Source organism: Petromyzon marinus, unplaced genomic scaffold, assembly GCF_048934315.1.
Source record: "Petromyzon marinus isolate PM22_M1 ecotype Great Lakes invasive population unplaced genomic scaffold, UKy_Petmar_22M1.pri1.0 PM_Scaffold_417, whole genome shotgun sequence".
NCBI classification, from domain to species: Eukaryota; Metazoa; Chordata; class Hyperoartia; order Petromyzontiformes; family Petromyzontidae; genus Petromyzon; species Petromyzon marinus.
The window spans coordinates 72,501-85,804 of record NW_027423410.1 but is presented as its reverse complement, the minus strand read 5'-3'; the positions used below and the strand labels follow the sequence as shown (position 1 = coordinate 85,804).

Here is a 13,304-nt window from a genome sequence, read left to right as displayed (position 1 = left end):
AGTAGTGTTAGTAGTAGTGTTGGTGGTGTTAGTAGTGTTAGTGTTAGGAGTAGTGTTTGTGGTGTTAGTGTTAGGAGTAGTGTTGGTAGTGTTAGTGTTAGTAGTAGTGTTGGTGGTGTTAGTGTTAGGAGTAGTGTTGGTAGTGTTAGTGTTAGTAGTAGTGTTGGTGGTGTTAGTGTTAGAAGTAGTGTTGGTAGTGTTAGGTTAATAGTGTTAGTGGTGTTAGTGTTAGTAGTGTTAGTGTTAATAGTAGTGTTAGTAGTGTTAGTAGTAGTGTTAGTGTTAGGAGTAGTGTTGGTGGTGTTGGCTACCTTCATCTGTTTCATCAACTCGTACATTTGCTCTGCAGGCAACTCGCCACAGCACGGCTGATGGACTCGGGCGGCTCCTCCGGCATCTAAAACAACAACCAACAACAACCACTACAACAACCACAACAACAACAACTACCACAACCACTACAACAACAACCACCACAACAACAACTACCACAACCACTACAACTACCACTACAACAACTACCACAACCACCACAACAACAACAACCACAACTACCACCACAACAACTACCACAACAACAACAACTACCACTACAACCACAACCACTACAACAACAACCACAACAACAACAACTACCACAACAACAACAACTACCACAACCACTACAACAACTACCACAACCACTACAACTACCACAACCACTACAACAACTACCACAACCACTACAACAACCACTACAACAACTACCACAACAACAACTACAACAACCACCACAACAATAACCACCACAACAACAAACAACAACTACCACAACAACAACCACAACCACAACAACTACCACTACAACAACAACTACCACAACAACAACTACCACTACAACAACAACTACCACTACAACAACCACTACAACAACCACAACAACAACTACCACAACAACAACAACCACAACAACAACCACAACAACAACTACCACAACCACTACAACAACTACCACTACAACAACAACCACAACAACAACTACCACTACAACAACCACTACAACAACCACTACAACAACCACAACAACAACTACCACAACAACAACCACAACAACAACCACTACAACAACCACTACAACAATTACCACAACAACAACAACTACCACAACAACAACTACCACTACAACAACAACTACCACTACAACAACAACTACCACAACAACAACCACAACAACAACCACTACAACAACCACTACAACAACCACAACAACTACCACTACAACAACAACTACCACAACCACTACAACAACAACAACTACCACAACAACAACAACTACCACAACAACAACTACCACTATAACAACCACAACAACTACCACAACAACAACTACCACTACAACAACAACCACCACCACAACAACAACTACCACTACAACAACAACTACCACTACAACAACAACTACAACAACCACTACAACAACCACAACAACAACTACCACAACAACAACCACTACAACAACCACTATAACAACTACCACAACAACAACAACTACCACAACAACAACAACTACCACTACAACAACTACCACAACAACCACAACAACAACAACAACCACTACAACAACCACTACAACAACCACTACAACAACTACCACAACAACTACCACTACAACAACAACTACCACAACCACTACAACAACTACCACTACAACAACAACCACAACAACAACAACTACCACTACAACAACAACTACCACAACAACAACAACCACTACAACAACCACTATAACAACCACAACAACAACCACAACAACAACAATCACCACAAAAACTACCACAACAACCACAACAACTACAACAACCACCACAACAACTACCATTACAACTACCACTACCACAACCACTACAACAACTACCACAACAACAACCACAACTACCACAACCACTACAACAACAACTACCACAACAACAACCACTACAACAACCACAACCACTACAACAACCACTACAACAACCACAACAACCACTACAACAACCACTACAACAACCACTACAACAACCACCACAACCACTACAACTACCACAACAACTACTACAACCACAACAACTACCACTACAACAACCACTACAACAACTACCACAACCACTACAACAACCACAACAACCAACCACTCACTTATACACACAGTGTATGAGTGGTGAGTGTATAAGTGAGTGAGTGGTGAGTGAGTGGTGAGTGTATAAGTGAGTGTATGAGTGAGTGTATGAGTGAGTGTATGAGTGAGTGGTGAGTGTATAAGTGAGTGTATAAGTGAGTGAGTGGTGAGTGTATAAGTGAGTGTATAAGTGTGTGGTGAGTGTATAAGTGAGTGTGTGGTGAGTTTGTGGTGAGTGTATAAGTGAGTGAGTGGTGAGTGTATAAGTGAGTGAGTGGTGAGTGTATAAGTGAGAGTGGTGAGTGTATAAGTGAGTGGTGAGTGGTTGGTGAATGTATAAGTGAGTGGTGAGTGTATAAGTGAGTGAGTGTATAAGTGAGTGGTGAGTGAGTGGTGAGTGTATAAGTGAGTGGTGAGTGAGAGTGGTGAGTGTATAAGTGAGTGGTGAGTGAGAGTGGTGAGTGTATAAGTGAGTGAGTGGTGAGTGTATAAGTGAGTGGTGAGTGAGAGTGGTGAGTGTATGAGTGAATGAGTGGTGAGTGGTGAGTGTATAAGTGAGTGGTGAGTGAGAGTGGTGAGTGTATAAGTGAGTGGTGAGTGAGAGTGGTGAGTGTATAAGTGAGTGTATAAGTGAGTGAGTGTGGTGAGTGTATAAGTGAGTGGTGAGTGAGTGGTGAGTGTATAAGTGAGAGTGGTGAGTGTATAAGTGAGTGAGTGTATAAGTGAGTGGTGAGTGAGTGTGGTGAGTGTATAAGTGAGTGAGTGGTGAGTGAGAGTGGTGAGTGTATAAGTGAGTGGTGAGTGAGTGTGGTGAGTGTATAAGTGAGTGGTGAGTGAGAGTGGTGAGTGTATAAGTGAGTGGTGGTGAGTGAGTGGTGAGTGTATAAGTGAGTGGTGAGTGAGAGTGGTGAGTGTATAAGTGAGTGGTGAGTGAGTGTGGTGAGTGTATAAGTGAGTGGTGAGTGAGAGTGGTGAGTGAGTGTATCAGTGAGTGGTGAGTGAGTGTGGTGAGTGTATAAGTGAGTGGTGAGTGAGAGTGGTGAGTGTATAAGTGAGTGAGTGTATAAGTGAGTGTATAAGTGAGTGGTGAGTGAGTGGTGAGTGTATAAGTGAGTGAGTGGTGAGTGTATGAGTGAGTGGTGAGTGAGAGTGGTGAGTGTATAAGTGAGTGGTGAGTGAGTGTGGTGAGTGTATAAGTGAGTGGTGAGTGTATAAGTGAGTGGTGAGTGTATAAGAGAGTGGTGAGTGAGTGTGGTGAGTGTATAAGTGAGTGGTGAGTGTATGAGTGAGTGGTGAGTGAGTGTGAGTGGTGAGTGTATAAGTGAGTGGTGAGTGAGAGTGGTGAGTGTATAAGTGAGTGGTGAGTGTATAAGTGAATGGTGAGTGAGAGTGGTGAGTGTATAAGTGAGTGGTGAGTGGTGAGTGTATAAGTGAGTGAGTGGTGAGTGAGTGAGAGTGGTGAGTGTATAAGTGAGTGGTGAGTGAGAGTGGTGAGTGTATAAGTGAGTGGTGAGTGTATAAGTGGGTGGTGAGTGAGTGTGGTGAGTGTATAAGTGAGTGAGTGTATAAGTGAGTGGTGAGTGTATAAGTGAATGGTGAGTGAGAGTGGTGAGTGTATAAGTGAGTGGTGAGTGAGTGGTGAGTGTATAAGTGAGTGGTGAGTGAGTGTGGTGAGTGTATAAGTGAGTGAGTGTATAAGTGAGTGGTGAGTGAGAGTGGTGAGTGTATAAGTGAGTGGTGAGTGAGAGTGGTGAGTGTATAAGTGAGTGAGTGAGTGTGGTGAGTGTATAAGTGAGTGGTGAGTGAGAGTGTGTGAGTGTATAAGTGAGTGTATAAGTGAGTGGTGAGTGAGAGTGGTGAGTGTATAAGTGAGTGGTGAGTGAGTGTATAAGTGAGTGGTGAGTGAGAGTGGTGAGTGTATAAGTGAGTGGTGAGTGAGAGTGGTGAGTGTATAAGTGAGTGGTGAGTGTGAGTGGTGAGTGTATAAGTGAGTGAGTGAGTGTGGTGAGTGTATAAGTGAGTGGTGAGAGTGGTGAGTGTATAAGTGAGTGGTGAGTGAGAGTGGTGAGTGTATAAGTGAGTGGTGAGTGAGAGTGGTGAGTGTATAAGAGAGTGGTGAGTGAGTGTGGCTGAGTGTATAAGTGAGTGGTGAGTGAGTGTGGTGAGTGTATAAGTGAGTGGTGAGTGTATAAGTGAGTGGAGAGTGGTGAGTGTATAAGTGAGTGGTGAGTGAGAGTGGTGAGTGTATAACGTGAGTGGTGAGTGAGTGTATAAGTGAGTAAGTGTATAAGTGAGTGAGTGGTGAGTGAGAGTGGTGAGTGTATAAGTGAGTGTGTGGTGAGTGAGAGTGGTGAGTGTATAAGTGAGTGGTGAGTGAGTGTATAAGTGAGTGGTGAGTGAGTGTGGTGAGTGTATAAGTGAGTGAGTGGTGAGTGAGTGTGGTGAGTGTATAAGTGAGTGTGTGTGAGTGAGAGTGGTGAGTGTATAAGTGAGTGGTGAGTGAGTGTATAAGTGAGTGGTGAGTGAGTGTGGTGAGTGTATAAGTGAGTGAGTGGGAGTGAGTGTGGTGAGTGTATAAGTGAGTGGTGAGTGTATGAGTGAGTGGTGAGTGAGAGTGGTGAGTGTAATGAGTGAGTGAGTGGCTGGCTGTGCGGAGGCGCGACCGGCCGAGGCTATGCCTAAGCACGACATTTGCCAAACCAGCGGCCACCCCCCACATCTATCTAGCAGTGGATCGAGCAACCAGAGGCCTACCTTGTACAGTGCGCACTGTACCACTTGGGCGGTACAGTGCGGTGGTGTCGAGCCAAAACAAAAGAAATCAAAGCTACGAGAGTCGCCTCATTCGCTATACGCGCAGATTCGCCACCCGCCCTCACATATATTTTTTAAAATGTTTGATTTAAAATAAATAAATTTACGAATGTTTTTTTTATTTCAGATTAATGTTCGCGCGACGTCGATGTTTCGTCGGCGTAGTTGGTTGTGATTTTTTTTTGTTCTCATCGCGTTTATGGGTACGATCGCGAAACGTTAAAGTTTAAAAATTCGGCCTAGGTCGGGCGAATCTGTATGGCGGGGGGGGGGGAATTTTTGCGGCTGTGTCCGCGTTGCCGCTGACCAATGGGAGTGGACGAACGCAGTGGTTGGGGGCGGGGGGAGAGGGAAAGGGGGGGAAGGGGGTTTTGGCGTGCTGGAATCGATTCTTCGTTTAACCGCGTTAAATGCTTCTCGATCCGAGCATCTTATTCTGCACATTTAATTAACGATTTTGATTTTTGGCTGTGAAATCGCAATCAAGCGCAACGTTAACCCCAACCCGATTCGTCAGATTGCAAAAAAATATCTCAAGGATATCAACGCCCGAAAATTCACCCCCCAATTTGCCAAAATGATTTTCAAATCGATTATCGTTTTTCCTCAACCGATTCGATAATCACTTTAATCGTATACCGCACGTGTTGTTAACTGTGAGCGTAGCTTCGCGATTCACAAACGCCCTGAGGGCACACTCACGCTTGAGGTGCGTTGCGCTCGCCCCGCGTTAACGTTGCCCTCAGGGCGACCTGAGAATTCATTATTTTCACCCCCCCCACACACACCGCGCTTTTAAGTTGCAGGAAGTGAAACGGAATTGGACATTGAGAGAGACAGAGACGAGCGGACAGAGATCACCGCCTCGCAGAGACACGGAGACAACAGCGGAGACAACAGCGGAGACAACAGCGGAGACAACAGCGGAGACAACAGCGGAGACAACTACACTCGGGGCCCCGGTCTCCTCGCGGCCCTCGTTGACATTTCAATTTGGGGGGGTGAGGCCTAGGTCGTCTCGGACAGCCTCGGGCTCGCCTGGATTCGCTGCCCGGCTAAAGCGAGGGGGGCGGGCGGCGGGGGTCTCTCGCTGCCCGCGTCTCCCGTCTCGCCTGCAGCGTCTCCTCCCCGTGTCTGCCCACGGCCTCCACGCGCTCCATCACCGAGTATCACACACCACACCACTACTACACACCACACCACTTACACACCACTTACCACTTAAACACCACTACACACACCACCCCTACACACACCACCCCTACACACACCACACCACTTGCACACCACCACCCCACTTACACACACCACACCCCTACACAACACACCACCCCTACACACACCACCCCTACACACACCACACCACTTACACCACTTACACACCACCACACCCCTACACACCACCCCTACACACACCACTACACACACCACTACACACACCACTACACACACCACCCCTACACACACCACCACTTAAACACACCACCCCTACACACCACCCCTACACACACCACTACACACACCACTACACACACCACCCCTACACACACCACTAACACACACCACCCCTACACACCACCCCTACACACACCACTACACACACCACCCCTACACACCACTAACACACACCACCTCTACACACAACACCCCTACACACACCACCCCTACACACAACACCCCTACACACCCACCCCTACACACACCACTACACACACCACCCCTACACACCCACCCCTACACACACCAATACACACACCACCCTACACACACCACCACACCACTTACACACACCACACCACTTACACACCATTTACACACACCACACCCCTACACACCACACCACTTACACACTTACACACACCACACCCCTACACACCACACCACTTACACCACTTACACACACCACACCCCTACACACCACACCACTTACACACACCACCCCTACACACACCACTACACACACCACACCACTTACACACCGCCACACCACTTACACACCGCCACACCACTTACACACACCACACCACTACACACCACCCCACTTACTTACACCACCCCTACACACACTACACACACCACACCACTTGCACACACCACTACACACACCACACCACTTACACACACCACTACACACACCACCACTTACACACACCACTTGCACACACCACTACACACCACACCACTTACACACACCACTTACACACCGCCACATCACTTACACACACCACTACACACACACACCACTACACGCACCACCACACCACCACACCACTACACACACACACCACTTACACACCACAACACCACTTACACACCACAACACCACTTACACACACTACACCACTACACACACCACACCACTACACACACCACACCACTACACACACCACACTACTACACACACCACTACACACACACCACTTACACACACCACTACACACACCACACCACTACACACACACGACTACACACACACCACACACCACCACACCACACTACTTACACACACCACTTACACACACCACTACACACACCACTACAAACACCACCACACCACTACACCACACCACTACACCACACCACTACACCACTACACACACCACTACACACACCACCACACACACCACGCCCCACACCACCACACACCACTTACACCACTACACACCACACACCACACCACCACTACACACGCACACCACTACACACACACACCACACCACTTACACCACTACACACCACACCACTTACACCACTACACACCACTACACACCACTACACACCACTACACACCAGCACACACAACACACCACACCACTTACAACACCCACACACCCCTACACACCACACCACTACACACCACACACCACACCACTTACAACACACCACACCACTTACAACACACCACACACCCCTACACACCACACCACCACACACCACACCACACACACACACCACTACACACACCACACCACACACACCACTACACACACCACTTACACACACCACTACACACAACACACCACTTACAACACACCACACACACCCCTACACACCACCACACACCACCACACCACCACACCACACACACACCCCTACATACACCACACACCACCACACCACTTACACACCCCTACACACCACACACCACCACACCACACACCACCACACCACACCATCACTACACACCACACCACACACCATGAAGGACTGCGAGTACAGCCAAATCGCCCAGGGTTGCCCGTCCACTCCACCGGGACTGGACCCACGAGGCCGGCCTCCCCAGAGGATGAGGAGGAGGATGAGGAATTGGGAAGTCTTCCCGGGCAGGAATCGCTTTGCCTGCGACGGGCGGATTATGACTTCTCGCCAGAGCGGAGTCTTTTATCTCACCCTGGGTCTCATCACCGGCACCAGCGGACTCTTCTTTGCCTTCGAGTGCGTGGTGGTGGTGGTTGTTGTTGATGTTGTTGATGTTGTTGTTGTGGATGATGTTGTTGTTGATGTTGTTGTGGATGATGTTGTTGATGTTGTTGTTGATGTTGTTGATGTTGATGTTGTTGTGGCATCGTCCCAATTGTCCCACCCCTACCTGTGTGTGTGTGTGGAGATGTCCCTGTGAGTGAGTGACTGAGTGACTGACTGACTGAGTGACTGACTGAGTGACTGACTGACTGAGTGACTGACTGACTGAGTGACTGACTGAGTGACTGACTGAGTGACTAAGTGAGTGACTGACTGAGTGACTGACTGAGTGACTGACTGAGTGACTGAGTGAGTGACTGAGTGACTGACTGACTGACTGAGTGACTGAGTGAGTGACTGAGTGAGTGACTGAGTGAGTGACTGAGTGGCTTACTGAGTGGCTTACTGAGTGACTTACTGAGTGGCTTACTGACTGACTGACTGAGTGACTGACTGAGTGACTGACTGACTGAGTGACTGACTGACTGAGTGACTGACTGAGTGACTAAGTGAGTGACTAAGTGAGTGACTGAGTGAGTGACTGAGTGAGTGAGTGACTGAGTGAGTGAGTGAGTGACTGACTGAGTGACTGACTGAGTGACTAAGTGAGTGACTGAGTGACTGACTGAGTGACTGAGTGAGTGACTTCTCGCCAGAGCGGAGTCTTTTATCTCACCCTGGGCCTCATCACCGGCACCAGCGGACTCTTCTTTGCCTTCGAGTGCGTGGTGGTTGATGTTGATGTTGTTGATATTGTTGTTGATGTTGTTGTGGATGATGTTGTTGTTGTTATTGTTGATGATGTTGTTGATGTTGTTGTGGCATCGTCCCAATTGTCCCACCCCTACCTGTGTGTGTGTGTGGAGATGTCCCTGTGAGTGACTGAGTGACTGACTGAGTGACTGACTGAGTGACTGACTGAGTGACTGACTGAGTGACTGACTGAGTGAGTGACTGAGTGAGTGACTGAGTGAGTGACTGAGTGACTGACTAAGTGAGTGACTGAGTGACTGAGTGAGTGACTGACTGAGTGACTGACTGAGTGACTGACTGAGTGACTGACTGAGTGAGTGACTAAGTGAGTGACTGACTGACTGAGTGACTGACTAAGTGAGTGACTGACTGACTGAGTGACTGACTAAGTGAGTGACTGACTGAGTGAGTGACTAAGTGAGTGACTGACTGACTGAGTGACTGACTAAGTGAGTGACTGACTGACTGAGTGACTGACTGAGTGACTGACTGAGTGACTGACTGAGTGACTGACTGAGTGAGTGACTAAGTGAGTGACTGACTGACTGAGTGACTGACTAAGTGAGTGACTGACTGACTGAGTGACTGACTAAGTGAGTGACTGACTGACTGAGTGACTGACTAAGTGAGTGACTGACTGACTGAGTGACTGAGTGATTGAGTGACTGACTGAGTGACTGAGTGAGTGACTGAGTGACTGACTGAGTGCCTGACTAAGTGAGTGACTGACTGACTGAGTGACTGACTAAGTGAGTGACTGACTGACTGAGTGACTGAGTGACTGAGTGATTGAGTGACTGACTGAGTGACTGAGTGACTGAGTGAGTGAGTGACTGACTGACTGAGTGACTGACTAAGTGAGTGACTGACTGAGTGATTGAGTGACTGAGTGACTGACTGAGTGACTGAGTGAGTGAGTGACTGAGTGAGTGACTGAGTGAGTGACTGAGTGACTGACTGAGTGACTGACTGAGTGACTGACTGACTGAGTGACTGACTGACTGAGTGACTGACTGAGTGACTGACTGAGTGACTGACTGACTGAGTGACTGAGTGACTAAGTGAGTGACTGACTGAGTGAGTGACTGACTGACTGACTGACTGAGTGACTAAGTGAGTGACTGACTGAGTGACTGACTGACTGACTAAGTGACTGAGTGAGTGACTGACTGAGTGAGTGACTGAGTGAGTGACTGAGTGAGTGACTGACTGAGTGAGTGACTGAGTGAGTGACTGAGTGAGTGACTGAGTGGGTGACTGAGTGAGTGACTGAGTGACTGAGTGAGTGAGTGACTGACTGAGTGAATGACTGAGTGACTGAGTGACTGACTGAGTGAGTGACTGACTGAGTGACTGAGTGACTGAGTGAGTGACTTCTCGCCAGAGCGGAGTCTTTTATCTCACCCTGGGTCTCATCACCGGCACCAGCGGACTCTTCTTTGCCTTCGAGTGCGTGGTGGTGGTGGTTGTTGTTGATGTTGTTGATGTTGTTGTTGTGGATGATGTTGTTGTTGATGTTGTTGATGTTGATGTTGTTGTTGATGTTGTTGTTGATGTTGTTGATGTTGTTGTGGCATCTTCCCAGTTGTCCCACCCCTACCTGTGTGTGTGTGTGGAGATGTCCCTGTGAGTGTCTGAGTGACTGACTGACTGAGTGACTGACTGAGTGACTGAGTGAGTGGGTGAGTGAGTGGGTGAGTGACTGAGTGACTGAGTGAGTGAGTGACTGAGTGAGTGACTGAGTGAGTGTCTGAGTGACTGACTGACTGAGTGACTGACTGAGTGACTGAGTGAGTGGGTGAGTGACTGAGTGACTGAGTGAGTGACTGAGTGAGTGAGTGAGTGACTGAGTGAGTGTCTGAGTGACTGAGTGACTGAGTGAGTGTCTGAGTGTCTGAGTGACTGAGTGTCTGAGTGAATGAGTGAGTGAGTGACTGAGTGAGTGTCTGAGTGACTGAGTGACTGACTGAGTGAGTGACTGAGTGACTGAGTGAGTGTCTGAGTGACTGAGTGAGTGAGTGACTGAGTGAGTGACTGAGTGACTGAGTGACTGAGTGACTGAGTGAGTGACTGAGTGACTGAGTGACTGACTGAGTGACTGACTGAGTGACTGAGTGACTGACTGAGTGACTGAGTGACTGACTGAGTGACTGACTGAGTGACTGACTGACTGACTGACTGAGTGACTGACTGAGTGACTGAGTGAGTGACTGAGTGAGTGACTGACTGAGTGACTGACTGAGTGACTGACTGAGTGACTGACTGAGTGACTGACTGAGTGAGTGTCTGAGTGACTGAGTGACTGACTGAGTGACTGAGTGAGTGACTGACTGACTGAGTGACTGACTGACTGACTGAGTGACTGACTGACTGACTGAGTGACTGACTGAGTGACTGACTGAGTGAGTGACTGACTGAGTGACTGACTGACTGACTGAGTGACTAACTGAGTGAGTGACTGAGTGAGTGACTGACTGAGTGACTGAGTGACTGACTGAGTGACTGACTGAGTGACTGACTGAGTGACTGAGTGACTGAGTGAGTGACTGAGTGAGTGACTGAGTGACTGACTGAGTGACTGACTGAGTGACTGAGTGACTGACTGACTGACTGACTGAGTGACTGACTGAGTGACTGACTGAGTGACTGACTGACTGAGTGACTGACTGAGTGACTGACTGAGTGACTGACTGACTGAGTGACTGACTGAGTGACTGACTGACTGACTGACTGAGTGACTGACTGAGTAACTGACTGACTGAGTGAGTGACTGACTGAGTGAGTGACTGACTAAGTGACTAAGTGAGTGACTGACTGAGTGACTGAGTGAGTGACTGAGTGAGTGACTGACTGAGTGACTGAGTGAGTGACTGACTGAGTGACTGAGTGAGTGACTGACTGAGTGACTGAGTGACTGACTGACTGACTGAGTGACTGAGTGACTGAGTGACTGACTGACTGAGTGACTGAGTGAGTGACTGAGTGACTGACTGACTGAGTGACTGAGTGAGTGACTGAGTGACTGACTGACTGAGTGACTGAGTGACTGAGTGACTGAGTGACTGACTGAGTGACTGACTGAGTGACTGACTGAGTGACTGACTGAGTGACTGACTGAGTGACTGACTGAGTGACTGAGTGACTGACTGAGTGACTGACTGAGTGACTGACTGAGTGACTGACTGACTGAGTGAGTGACTGAGTGAGTGACTGACTGAGTGAGTGAGTGACTGACTGAGTGACTGAGTGAGTGACTGACTGACTGAGTGAGTGACTGACTAAGTGAGTGACTGACTAAGTGACTGACTGACTAAGTGACTGAGTGAGTGACTGACTGAGTGACTGAGTGAGTGACTGAGTGAGTGACTGAGTGAGTGACTGAGTGACTGACTGACTGACTGAGTGACTGAGTGACTGACTGAGTGACTGACTGAGTGAGTGAGTGACTGAGTGACTGACTGACTGAGTGACTGAGTGAGTGACTGAGTGACTGACTGACTGAGTGACTGACTGAGTGACTGAGTGACTGACTGAGTGACTGACTGAGTGACTGAGTGACTGACTGAGTGACTGAGTGACTGACTGAGTGACTGACTGAGTGACTGAGTGACTGAGTGAGTGACTGAGTGACTGACTGACTGACTGAGTGACTGACTGACTGAGTGACTGACTGAGTGACTGACTGACTGACTGACTGAGTGACTGACTGACTGAGTGACTGACTGACTGAGTGACTGACTGAGTGACTGACTGAGTGACTGACTGAGTGACTGACTGACTGACTGAGTGACTGACTGAGTGACTGACTGAGTGACTGAGTGAGTGACTGAGTGAGTGACTGAGTGAGTGACTGAGTGAGTGACTGAGTGAGTGACTGAGTGAGTGACTGAGTGAGTGACTGAGTGAGTGACTGAGTGAGTGACTGAGTGACTGAGTGAGTGACTGACTGAGTGACTGACTGACTGAGTGACTGAGTGACTGAGTGACTGACTGACTGAGTGACTGACTGAGTGACTGACTGACTGACTGAGTGACTGAGTGACTGACTGAGTGACTGACTGAGTGACTTCTCGCCAGAGCGGAGTCTTTTATCTCACCCTGGGGCTCATCACCGGCACCAGCGGACTCTTCTTTGGTTGAT

At 48.4% G+C, this 13,304-nt stretch overlaps 1 protein-coding gene across 1 annotated transcript in view; it reads left to right on the top strand.

The window, feature by feature from the left end:
* The first annotated feature begins 8,147 nt into the window (after window positions 1–8,147).
* The window catches only part of LOC116938324 (palmitoyltransferase ZDHHC14-like), an 18,954-nt gene continuing 13,797 nt past the window's right edge, over window positions 8,148–13,304 (top strand). Inside the window, exons 1-2 of the mRNA XM_076064389.1 lie at window positions 8,148–8,355; window positions 10,534–10,612. Of these exons, the coding sequence (XP_075920504.1) occupies window positions 8,148–8,355; window positions 10,534–10,612 (287 nt within the window). The remainder of the gene's footprint in view (window positions 8,356–10,533; window positions 10,613–13,304) is intronic.